We start from the raw sequence: 12414 nt of genomic DNA on the forward strand, positions 1-12414 counted from the left end.
GGGCTTTCACCGAGAGGGTGCTGGCGGGGGCAGGAGTTCACAAGGCGCACAGCATAGAAAGGCCATGAGCTGACGGCTGTTCTGGGTAAAGGATAGGCCGGGGGCCCAGGGGAGGGTCTGGGTTGGGCCAGGTCCTGACAGTGGGGCGAGCAGGACATGAGGACGATGGGTTAGGGTGGGGAGAGGACAGGAGAATTAAGGGGGACACTGCAGCCAGTGGGGGCCACTACAGGAGGGTCTCTGGGAGGGGCAGGGTTATCAGTGCTGGGAGCTAATGGATGGGCAAGGGGTTGACGTGATGTCCCGGCAGATGTGGCCGAAGGAGGCATGAGCATGGCGCTGGGAAGGGGCAGGGCTGCAGGGCCACAGGCAGGCGGCACAGTCAGACGTGGGGCGGGGGAAGCTGGCCCCACCCTGTCAGGGGCTGGCAGTGAGGAGGGGCAGAGGGAAGGCCTGGCCCACCCTGGCTGGGCTAAACCCCGCAGGGCCCCCCTCCTGGGCTCCCCAGCCTCTCTCTGAAGCCCCAGGCACTGCCCCATACCCTGACAGCCGCAGTCTGATCCCTGGGGCACCACGTGCTCCCCACCTGGGGCCTGGGCCCGGGCCATGCCCTCCGCCTGGGACGCCCTTCGCTGTTGCATCAGCCTGGAAACTCCGAGCCCCTCACGGAGGGTCTCTCGGCCTCCCCACCCCACCCCTTGGGATGCCTGGCACTTGGGACATGACTCCGCTAACTCGTCGCTAAGTCATCATCCAAACGCACGTGTCGTCCGCCAGCTGACGGCTTGGTGCGCGAACGCAGGAGCCCAGCCGCGTCCCGGGCCTTACCCTGGCCGGTGCCGCCGATGCCCAGGTGCGTGAGGGTGGCCGCGAGGTTGCCGGTGCTGCCGGAGCTGCTCAGTGCGGGGAAGGTGGGCTCCTCGGGGTCCAGCGGGGTGGGCAGCGGGGAGGGGAAGTGGATGTTGGTCAGGTCGGGCAGGGAGCCCCCCGTGTTGTGAGTGGCGGGGATCAGGGCTGTAGTGTTTTCCTGGTCCGCAGACGGGAAGATGCTGCGGAGAGGCCAGAGGCGGGAGGTGGGCTCGGGACGCGGCGGCCGGGCTTCCCCGGGAGCTGAGGTGGTGGCAAGAGGCGGCTGGGGCAGAAAATTAGGGGGTGCAAAATGACACCCCTCAATAATGTTCCACCGCGCAGCACCTGCAACAGGACCTTAGAAAGCAGCCTATTCCCAGGTGGGGGTGGGGACCTCCCTGGGCCAAGGAGGGGAGTCGTCCCAGGCACGGGCCTATCTGAGGGGTGGGCCTGCGGGGAGCTCTGTCACGGAGGGGCCAGAGCGTCCCCCGCGGTGGGGCTTGCCGGGTGGCCGCCTCTTGCCAGGACTTGCAGCCTCCACAGGGCAGAAGGAAAGCCCCGGGGGGTCGGCACCGCCCAGGGTGTGCAGGACGGGCCCTGCCGAGACTTACTTGATTCCAGGGACCTCACAGGACTTGGGCCTGGACCCCGTCTGAAAGAGAACACAGGACAGGCTGAGCCGGGGCCTCCTCGTGCGCACCGTGCCTCCCTGTGGCATGGCTGGTCCTCCCACGAGGCCAAGAGATGCTCGATGAGACCCGACCTTGGTGGGTGTCAGGAGAGTGAAGACCAGGTGGCCCCGCAGGGTGGAGAGGCATGTCCCAGACACGCCCAGGGTCACAGCCAAGACTTACGCAGAGAAGGTCCCCCTATGGGTCCCCTCCCCCAGCTCACGTCCTCAGTGGGGAGAGGGCCCGCTCTACTCTGTCCACCTGGTGTGGTGGGCGCGGCCAAGGGGTGACAGTCCCGTCAGAGCAGGCGTCCAGGAAGAATGTGGTACCCAGCTCCTTACATGCCCCAGGGCTGTGGCAGTCAGCAGCCAGTTTGGCAGAGGGGCCACTGGAAACCCAGTGCCCGAGGCTAAGTGCCCCTGCGGCCGCCCCCACCCCACCCCATTCCAGATCATGGCAGTGGGGGCTCCTGGGGCAGGAGCAGCCACCAGGCTTAGGGCAGTGGGTTGGGCCCAAAGTCCAAGGCAAAGGAGGACACCGAGTCAGGAGAGCCCAAGGAGGCCTGGACTGGATGGCCTAAACACAGCTCAGAGGCCACGGCCCTGCCTCGGGGCTGACCAGCCTTCCAGCCACAACCCAGAGGCGTGACTCCCACCCAGGACCACGGCTTCTTTGCGTGCTCCTTGAGAGTCCCGAGATGTCCCTCTGTTCTGCCGGCAACCACGCTCACCACCCACGGACCAGGGCTCGGGGAGCCCCTAACGTCACATCAGTTTCACAGCTTGGCTGGGAGACCCTTGGGAAGACACAGTGTGGGGCGGGCACCCACGACGGGCACCTCCTGCAGTGTGGCCCGCAGAAGCCCTGTGTTGAGCCACGGGAAGGCTCTTCCTCCCAGTCACAAGGCTGCATGCGCCTCCACGGCCTTCTCAGGCAGGATAGGGTCCAGCTGTGGGCTGGGGTCTCGGGGGCAGCGGGCAGCCTCTGAGCCTCCTCCGCCCATGGGCAGGGCCTGGGGCCAGGGGCCAAGGAAGCCTTGGCAGCAGGACCCTGCTTTCCTCCCTGTGCGTCAAGGACACTAGCACCAGCCGAGACGGGGATTGTCGGCTCCAGGCAGGGGCCCCCTCGATCTTGTTCAGAGACAAAGGAGGCAGGCGTGACCGGACAGAGTCCTGTCTACTGACGGAGGCTCCGCGTGTGTCACGTTCCTGCCACCGGGCCCTTGGGCGGACGCTTCTGGCTGAGTTCTTCGGGGATTATCAGATGAGAAAGGCAAACCCACTGGCAGAGGGCGGGGTGGCTCCAAGTGCACACACCAGAGCGGGGAGTGCCTGCCAGCGCGACTGGGGCACCCCAGGGGTGGCGTGCGACCAGTGGGCTTTAAGCCTCTGCAGAGAATGCCGGTGGAACGGGTTTCTACTTGGCCAGAGGCTCCTAATTCTGAGAGTAAACATTCGCTTCATTACCGGATTTCTGCAACGCACGTTGGCCACGACTTTGAAAGAGCTCTTTGGAAAGCATTCCGCAGGCCTTACGGAGAGATTAATGGATTTCTGAACAGTATTAGAAGTTCACCCACCCCCTCCCTCCCACCAGGGGTGTGTCTCCCTCCACGTGGAGACTTGTCACCTTCCCTTCCTTTAGCAGAAGCATGACATCCGGCCACGCAAATGGACTGTGACCTACTTACCCACCTCTCTGCTGCTAGATGTTTGTTTTTCCAATTTTGTTTGTGTTGTTAGAATTCCTTTTCTTTTTTTTTTTTTAATGAGCCAAGGTGTTGCCATGTTGAGCAGGCTGGACTCGAACTCCTGGGCCCAAGCAATCCCCCTGCCTCAATCCCCCTGAGTAGGTGGGGCTACAAGCACACACCACCACGCCTGGCAAATTTTTTAATTTTTTGTAGAAATGGGGTCTTGCTATGTTGCCCCGGCTAGTCTTGAACGTCTGGCCTCAAGTGATTCTCCCACCTCGGCCTCTCAAATTACTAGGATTACAGGCGTGAGCCACCACACCCGGCCTTAGAATTCTTTTTTAAAGCTTTTTCCCTCTCTGAGTATGAAAGTCACAGGCACTCCCTGTGCCAAACTGAAACACACAGACGTGGATAAAAAGGTAATAGCACTGCCCACAGCTGACACAAGAGAGGACAGGTGGCCCTCACGTGGCTCCTCTTGGCTGGGTCCACCTACAGGTAGCCTGCGGACAAATATCTGCATGTTTATGTCTTTCCCAGATACCTTTATGCTTCTCTCTTCACATAAGAGCAGCATCATGCGTTGCTCTTGCGCCTTTAGAATTTCTTCAAAATCTCATCTCAGCAAGGGACCAAGGATAATTTCCTCAACAAATCCCCTACTCTTGAAGGTTCAAGTTGTTTCTAGTTTATTTCAAAAGCTCTGGATAAACACTTTTGAATAAATTGCTGTTTCCTCATTCCTACAATCGAATTCCTGAGGGATGAGATTTCTGGAGGGAATGCTTTTTTGAAAGGTTGTTGATGCAGCTTAGTCTATTGCTTTCCCGGAGGGGACGAGCAATTCATACTGTTGATCCTTTCACTTCAACTTGACCAGCAATGGGTTTTAATTCTTCGTGTGGTTTTTGTCAGTTTTACAGGCCTATTGGTATTAAATAGACCTAAGGGATCTTCTGAATTTGGGCACAGGCAGATCTGAGTGAGGTTCACTCCCAGGGAAGGTGAAGTCACCCCAACATGCCATTTTTTAAAAATTTTTTAATTTTTTTTTTGAGACAGAGTCTTGTTCTGTTGCCCAGGCTACAGTGCCGTGGCATCAGCCTAGCTCATAGTAATCTCCAACTCCTGGGCTCAAGAGATCCTCCTGCCTCAGCCTCCCGAGTAGCTGGGACTACAGGCGCCACCACACCCAGCTAATTTCTTTCTATTTTTAGTAGAGACGGGGTCTCGCTCTTGCTCAGGCTGGTCTCGAACTCCTGACCTCAAGTGATCCTACTGCCTCGGCCTCCCCAGAGTGCTGGGATTGCAGGCGTGAGCCACCGCACCTGGCCTCAACATGCCATTTTGTTATGTTTGCCCCGGCTGTGCTCAAAAAGAAAAAGAAGAAAAAAGCACTTTTGAAAGCCCGTAGGCTCTTACCTTCTTGGTGTCCCATGCTTGCTTGGAAAGGTTTTTGTCTGCCTCCGACGTGGTCTCTTCCATTCCTGGGACTGTTAACAGTAAGACTGGGGCAGGGGGTGGGGGGAGGAGAATCAGAGAAGAAATCTCTTTGCAGCCGCATGGTGGCACCAGGAGGTCACTTCCCTGACACATAGTCACGACTGCGGTAAGACTGGAATCGTCCTAACAGTAACTTCTGCTGGGGATTGTACTAAAGCTACAAAAAGGGTTTCATTAAAAAAAAAAAATTCAAATAAGTCAGAGAATCTGTGACTTAAAGAGAAAGAAAAACAAAATCTCTGGAGCCCAAGGACGAGTGGATCTTGACTCCCACAGAACCAGCTTGGGCCTCGGAGGCCTTGGGCTGCCAAGAATAGCCGAGAATCTCTCCCATGAACGGCCACCAGGCCCTGTGTGACCCACGCGCCTGCTCTACACCTACCATGGCGTGGACATCTGCTCTCCCCTCTGGGCTGTTGGCATCCCCCAGTGGCTGGGCCCTTCTTGGACTACCAGCACCAAGCACAGGGGTTCAGAGCCTGTTGCTCACTGCTAACAGAGGCTGGACGGATCCACCGTGGTAGCAGTGGCCCCGTGAGTTAGCTGCGATGCTGGCCAGTCCCAGAGCAAGAAAGAAGGGTAAGGAAGCTCTGAGGGACAGGATGGAAGGGCATCATTTGAGGCCCTGGAACCAGCTATGCCTGAAGGCCTCTTTTCTTGGACCTTGCAGTCAGGTGACATTAAACATTTTCCTATTTTCTTTCTTTCTGCTGCAGGTTTTGTTTGTTTCCATTTGCAACGGAGAGAGCTGTAATGAACAAAGCCAGATGGGCCAACTCTTTTTTCATCTCATTGCCTTGGGCCCTCCTAGGAGAGTGGAGACAGGTGATATGTCCCCTCCCCCCAACACTCCCCTCCAAGGCCAACCAGATTCCGACCAGCAAGGGTGCTGGGTCACAGCTCCCTTCCATCATTAGTGTCCCAGGGGATGGTGACATCCTTGTGCCTACCCCCCAAAACTATGTTTGTGGGGGACCCAGAAGGGGAGGCAACAGCCTCAGAACAGCACCCCACGTTGGGAGCAGCAGGGAAGCCCCAGGCATTGTGTCTGTCCTCATCACCCCTGGGTGTTCTGGAAGCTTCCTTTTCATTATGGAGACATTTCCTTCTGCATCTTGCCTTTGCTGCCTGCTGAGCTGGAATCCCAGGGGTGAAGTTCATCCGGCTGACAATTCTACCAGAGACTCTCCTGCACGCTCACACTCCCACAGGGTGACCTGCGATGGCATCCAGGCCTGAGCCACATGCGAGTTCCAGCTGCAGCGTCTTGGGCCAGGTCAGGCCGTGCGGGGCTTCCTGGGGTTGGCCTCACAGCACGTGCGCTCCCTTCTCTGGACGGCACTGTCGCCGTTCGTCACACGGCACATGTCCAGGATGCTGCCTCCACACCGGGCTCCAAAGTGGGGCCAGAGGCCCGAGCACAGATCTGCCCCAGCCACGGGGGTGCGAGCACGGCCTGGCTAGAGAGGGCGATCTGGGCTGTCCGGGAAGACACGGCCTCTTTCTTACTCACTGTAGTCAGGACAGGCCAGGGGCGGGGGATGAGGAGGGCTCTGAGCAGCAGAGCCAGCAAATAGTCCAGTGTGGAGCCCTGGGTGGAGTCGCCCTGAAGCTGAGGGTCTGCTCCTAGACTGCTCTGTCATGAGCTGACAAATGCCTCTTTTGTGTGGGCTTGCTGCCCCCTACATTTGAAATACGCCCCCGGACTTTGTAGCCATGCCCTGAATCCAGGAACAGAAGCCAATGTGCATTTGTGGGGTTGTTTTCTCTGCCTGGAAAACTCCTATGCACTCTTCAAAACCCAACTCAAGTAGTGCCACCTCTGAAAGTTTCCCTGAGCCCCTGCCCTTACCCCAAAGCACAGTCTGAGTCTTCCTTCGAAGGTCTGTCCACCCATAAGCTTGTGACCTCCTGGAGCACAGGGACCACCCACTGGACTTGCCTGACCCCAGCAGAGACACCCAAGTCCTCTGTCCGTACCTCTTTTCTGGTGTGTGTCCTGGGACCCACCCGTAAAGGATTCTGGCTGGGTGGGCGTCATTGTGCTCTGGTGCAGGGCGGAGTCAGAATTGGTCCTGGGGGGAGGAGAGAGACAGTGAAGGACAGACTTGGCCCCAGGGAAATGAAGGTGCAATCCTGATCCCACCCTGTCCAGCACAGGCCTCATGGCCACGGTGGCAGCTGTGGGTCATTTTTGTAAGCTGCTGCACCTGAAAGCCCTAAGGACGTTGTTCTGAAAAGAACCGCCAGAGTGACTGTGGCTTTCACCTGCCAAGCCTGGTGAGAACAGACATCATCAGCAGAGATGTCCCCTGGTTCCTAGCCAGCCCCTCCTGTCCCTGCCCCCCCGAGAGTTTCTCCGCTTGAAGGAAAGGATGGTGCCTTCCTGCTGAAACCCTGAGACGGAGCCCCGCCGGTGCCCAGCTTTGGGAGTACGAGCCCCCAGCCTGTCACTGGGTCCCCTCCTGTGACAAACATAAATGGGCCACTCTGACCTCCAGGATGCTCAGTGACAGCTGGGAAGGGAAGGCTTGGAGAAGGCCCTGGAAGGAATTCAGGTTCTGGGGGGAGCCCTCAAGTTGGCAAACTGCCCTGAGGGGAGAGGTCTTGCTCCAACCAGCCCAAAAGCTACCAGGAGCCAGGACAGCCTCTGCCCCGGGGACCCTGCTTCTGGCAACTGATAACTACAAAGGACAAGATGACCCACTCTGCTCCTGGCTACGAATGTCTCAAGGGAGGGTCCCCAGAACGGCTCCTTGGCTACCCCCAAAAACGTGAGTCCAGCTGCACAGCTGGCCATTCAAGCAGGGGGGTAAGGGCCACGTGCACCCGATGGGGACGTCCCAGCCACTGAGAGTGACTTGGGGGAAACTTGGTCCAAACAGAAAAGTTGCAACAGACCAGGCCAATGGAGTCTCAGACCCCGGGACCAGGTGTCAAGCAGTTGAGGAGCTGGCCAGGATCCTCTGCCAGCTGCTGTGTGTCCCTGAGCATGTGTTCTGACCTCTCTGTGCTCAATTTCTCTATGTCTTAAATGGAGATGAAAACAACATCCACTCCATGGAGCTCCATGCATGGTATTCAGCTCCTGGACGGGACGGTGGGAACAAGGCCTGACCTATGATACGTGCTTGGCGGGGATTTAACTCGGTGGTTGTATACATGTGTGCGTGTATTGTGAACAGCTCGCTTACTTTTGCTCTTTGTTTATTGAAATCGCCTACACGTAACTATATTTTTTATTGTAGTAAAATACACACGACACAAAGCATACCCTTTTAGCCATTGTTAAGCACACAGTTCTGTGGCATTAACTACATTCGCACTGTTGTGCAGCCGTCACTTGCACAGCTGTAGGTATGTATATTAACTACATTACTATCGATACTCTAGACCTTTCTAAATGATGGCATGATGGGTGATTTTTTTCCCTTCTAGGTACATTTACGTATTTTCCTAATCTTCTAATGCAAACGTATAATGCCTTCACAATCACGTTTTCAGGGACGGTGAGCGATGTGGGAAACAACTTCCATACAGCATTGAACGAAAAAAGCTACGATGCTGAATATCCAACGTTACTCCCAATTTTGTTTTTTTAAAAAAGTCATAAATGGGGGTGCTGGAAGACTCCCCAAAGCTGCAATAACCTCGGTGTTGCAGGGAGAGAGCTGATTTCTAGAAACTTCTGGATGCTCCTTAGTTTTGTCATTTCTAAAGCAAGTGCACGCTGGTTTTCCGCACATAACCACTATGAAAGTTTGGTTTTGTTTCCAACAGGAGGCTGGGGGAGTGGGGGGTGGCCCTGGCCACTGACCTTCTCCAGCTGGTGTCCGCTGGCGGTGAGAGGTACACAGTGCCGTAGGGGCAGCTGTCGGCGTGAGTGGGAGTTAAGGGGACAGTGCTCTCGGCCCAGACTCCGCCTGCACCAACCACTCTCAGCCACAGGGCAGAAACCCCCAGCCAGCCCGACTGGCCAGGCTGTTGGGAGCCCACAATGGGCCAGTAGGGCGGGGGGCGTTTCCTGCCGGCCTTCCTTGCTGTGAGCAGCCCCCGTTCCAGGGGCTCCCCGGGGGTACGGCCCCGTCCACCTAGCACTCAGCACTCTCCTCCGCGAGCACACGTGCAAACTACACCCCTTCCAAGGGGGGCCTGGGCTGTGAAACCGGGGCCCATGGGGGCCGCGGGGAGTCTGAGTTCAGCTGACCCTGGTCTCGACTCTTAATTTGGGGCGGCTCCCGGGCCCGAGGGTCCGTCTGGGCCCAGCTGGTTGCGCTCCCCCAGCCCGCGGAAATGAGAACCGGAGAGGAACAGGCTTCTCTGTTCTGGAGAGCCGGGGTCCCAGGAGCAGCCAGAGGCGCAGACTCTGGCGATGGGGCCCAGCTGGCCAAGCCCCAAGGAGTGGGGTCGGGGGGACTCTGGCCAATCTCCGCTTCAGCGAGGCGGGGAGGCGAATTTTACACATGTCTTGTGGAGACAGAGCCTCCCTTGGATCCGAGTCCCGCTCAGACCCACTGCCTGGCTGGGCTGCCACCACATGGTGCTCAGGATGGGTCCGTGCACTCACAGCCCTCCTGGCCCTACTGCCCAGCCAGACTCCTGAGTCCTCTGTGGTCCAGTGGCACCTTCCTCAACTCCCGCCTCAGGAGTTGCTCCCTGTGGCTCCTTAGCCCCCAAGCCTGGCCAAAGGCTCCTCAGCTTGCAGCACTGCCTCCTCCAGAAAGTCCCCCTGGATTACCCCGAGATCAAGCCTCTCTCTCGGTGCCGCCCTGATTCTGTCCCCAGAGCCAGCAGCGGCCAGCTCCATCAGAGCCTGCTGGGTGAACCCAGGGTCCTGCAGTTGCCTGTCCCACCACCACCACGCTCATCCTCCGAGACAAAGGATATCTGCCGTCCATGTTTGTCCACAGATAGGGGCCGGCGGTGCGGGGAGCCAAGCCGGCCACGCTCCCGGTACACTCTGTCCACCAGCCCGTGGTGCCGGGTGGTCCGGCTGGTGTCCAGACCCGAAGACTGGAAAGGTGTCTGGGGGTGGGCAGGAGGAGACAGAAATAGAGAGAGAGAAACCCACACAAGGGTTACCAGCTGTGGCCCGAGACCTGCCCCAGCTCTGCCCCCGGGATCCGGCCTCAGGGTCCCCACTCCAGAGCACCCTTGGCCACCACTCCACAGCCTGGTCGGGCTTCCTCCTTCAGCCCCAGCTCCCTGGCCCTCCAAGCCCTGGGGGGTGGGGGGATGCGAGCTGGGGGTCCCGGGAGCCAGGGCGGCAGAGGCGTGCAGTGCGGCCGGCATGCACAGGCCAGGCAGAGCGGCACAAGCTCGGGGCCCAGTGCCGGCCGGGGTGCCAGGGGTGCAGCTGGCCGAGCAGCCCTTCTCCCCAGCCTCACCAGGTGCAGACAGGCCTCCGCCCTCTCTCTCTGGGCCTGGCTGGCCTCCTAGCCCCACCTACGTCATCCCTGGAGGGGCCTGCCAAGAGACGGCCTAGGGGCTTCCAGTCCGGGACTGTTGTGGGGCCCACCTGGCCAAGCACTAGCTCCCAGGGGGGCTTCCTAGCTGAGCCCAGGGCTGCTCTTGCTTGAGACACGGCCCCCACTCCCCTCCCCCGCTGCCTCATCCCGGCACCACCAGGGCCAAGTACAGGCGCATTCGGGATCCCTGGCCCGCCGCTCGGCTGGATGGGGCTTCCTTCCAGCACCTGGGGCTGGTACAAGGCCCCGGGCCAGGCCCCGCTCCCTGCCCAGACCTGTGCTCTCAGGGGCACCCGGAGCCTGTCCTCTGCCTGCCCTGGCCCTGTGCTGCCCACTCGCCATCTGACCAGGGCGGGACGGGCAGCCTTTGCCGGCTCTGGATGCAGCCAGTCCCCGGCCCGGCCATCTGGCCCCTGAGCCCATCTGCCTTCTCTGGGCAGCCGGGCGAAGAGCAATTCTGATATTAAAATGTGTCTCCCCTTCCAGAAGATCGTCAACGGTTGGAGTCGCTGTTCTCCCCCACCTGTCAGAACATGCCTCGGCCAGAGCTGAGGGCCGACGGCTCGCCCAGCATCTGGGGACTCCCAGGCTATCGGGATCCAGCAAGGACGCTGCTGGTTCGGGTCCTTCTGCACTTTTGCCCCAAAAGGCTGTAGGCACGGGACACATGGGCCTGTGACAGCGAAGGTGGGAACCACGCTGTCCGGGGACACAGGCTCGGGAGGGCAGGGGCCATTTCATCTCCTCCAGAGATGCCTTAAAGCCCAGAGGGGAAACTGAGGCAGCTAAAGCAGAGTAAGAGGCATAACGAAGCTGGGGCCAGCCACGCCCTGGCTTGCCAGGTCCCTGCTCCTGGCCTGGTCTAGGACACTCACACACACGTATGCATGTGTTTATGGGGCTGGACCATGCAGTTTTGGGGCACATGCTTGGATTCTGCTCCATTGGACCCCAGCCTGGGATGCACAGCTGCGGCATCTGCCCCAGATGGACCCCAAGAGTCCCTGGGGCATCTTGCCACGACCACACGCATGTCCCGAGATGGGGGTGCAGAGCAGACCCGTCTCCGTTTGGCAGACGGGACACCCCCCTGGGAGCCACAGGGGCGGCCGCTTGGGGAGGGCACGGATGCCCAGAGCCCACACACGGGCCAGGGTCTTGCGGGCTGGCGCCGGGGATGCCGCGGCCTCAGCCTGGGAGCTCATTTACCAGAGAGACAGGAGCCGCTGTCAGGGCCTCCCCCAGAAATCCGCTGGGCTGAAAATGCAAAGAACCGAGACTTTGAGACGCTCCTGCCTCGCCGGCCCAGAAGGCTGGATGCGTGGGACCCCCCGCCCTGGGGCCGCGCCCTCGAGCTGAGGTCAGCAGTGCCCAGAGAGATGCTCTCCCCAGGGAAGAGGGGATGGGGCAACAGGAAGGGGACAGACAGGGAGAAGGGGAGAAAACCCAACCCGGGAAGGGCTTTAACAAAGAGACACCCAGAATCAGTCGCTGCCCTACAAGTGCACAGGATGGGGCACTCAAGCCAGCCTGAGGTCCCCTGCCCTGTCCCAGTGGTGGTGGTCATTGGGCTGGGGGGTGACTCAGGTGGGGCATTGAGCTCCCTGCAGAAGGGCCTAGCTCCACCTGGCCTGTCAGCAGACGTGGTTGTGGCCGGGACCACTTCCCAGCAATGGGGCAGGTATGTGACCACTGGGGGGACCTGTCCACCGCAGACGTAGTGCTGGGGGCAGCCCCGACTTGCAAGCCAGCTCCTCCATCCTGTCCCACCCTCATTTCCGCCTGCAGACCAGGGACAAGGAAGAGGACCACCGTGGACCTTATCTCTCGCTATTTATGATAAGTACGTGCACGGCAGCCGTGCAGCCTGCAGGAGCCGCGCCGTGTGGGCCTCTGCCAAGAAACGTCTGCAGACAAGTGGGGTCAGGCCGCCGGGCCTCCTTCTGAGAATTGCTGGGCTTGCGGATTAGTAAGGCGGGATGGAGCCAAGCCCCAGTGGCCCCAAGCGGTTCCCGCTGCCGCACAGCCGGCCAACAGGTGTAGAGGCTGCTGAAATGCTCGAGGACAGACCAGGGCTTGCCTCGGGGTCTGTGGACAGGGGACCGGCTTGGGGGATGGAAGTGAGCCCTGCCAGGCCACTCTGCTTTCTCTGGTCCCCTGGGCAGAAAAGAGTAGGCGGGGGCAGGGAGGGCTCTGACAGTTGCTTGGTGACCACTGCTGTCCCAGG

At 59.5% G+C, this 12414-nt stretch overlaps 1 protein-coding gene across 1 annotated transcript in view; it reads right to left on the reverse strand.

The window, feature by feature from the left end:
• Positions 1–12414, reverse strand: part of CRTC1 (CREB regulated transcription coactivator 1) — a 66861-nt gene that overhangs the window by 14507 nt on the left and 39940 nt on the right. The window contains exons 3-8 of the mRNA XM_012654109.1: positions 9607–9744; positions 8537–8598; positions 6700–6794; positions 4639–4724; positions 1461–1501; positions 829–1049 (exon numbers count right to left, since the gene is read on the reverse strand). Coding sequence (XP_012509563.1) covers positions 829–1049; positions 1461–1501; positions 4639–4724; positions 6700–6794; positions 8537–8598; positions 9607–9744 — 643 coding nt within the window. The remainder of the gene's footprint in view (positions 1–828; positions 1050–1460; positions 1502–4638; positions 4725–6699; positions 6795–8536; positions 8599–9606; positions 9745–12414) is intronic.

This window comes from Propithecus coquereli, unplaced genomic scaffold, assembly GCF_000956105.1.
Source record: "Propithecus coquereli isolate 6110/MARCELLA unplaced genomic scaffold, Pcoq_1.0 Scaffold438, whole genome shotgun sequence".
NCBI lineage: Eukaryota > Metazoa > Chordata > Mammalia > Primates > Indriidae > Propithecus > Propithecus coquereli.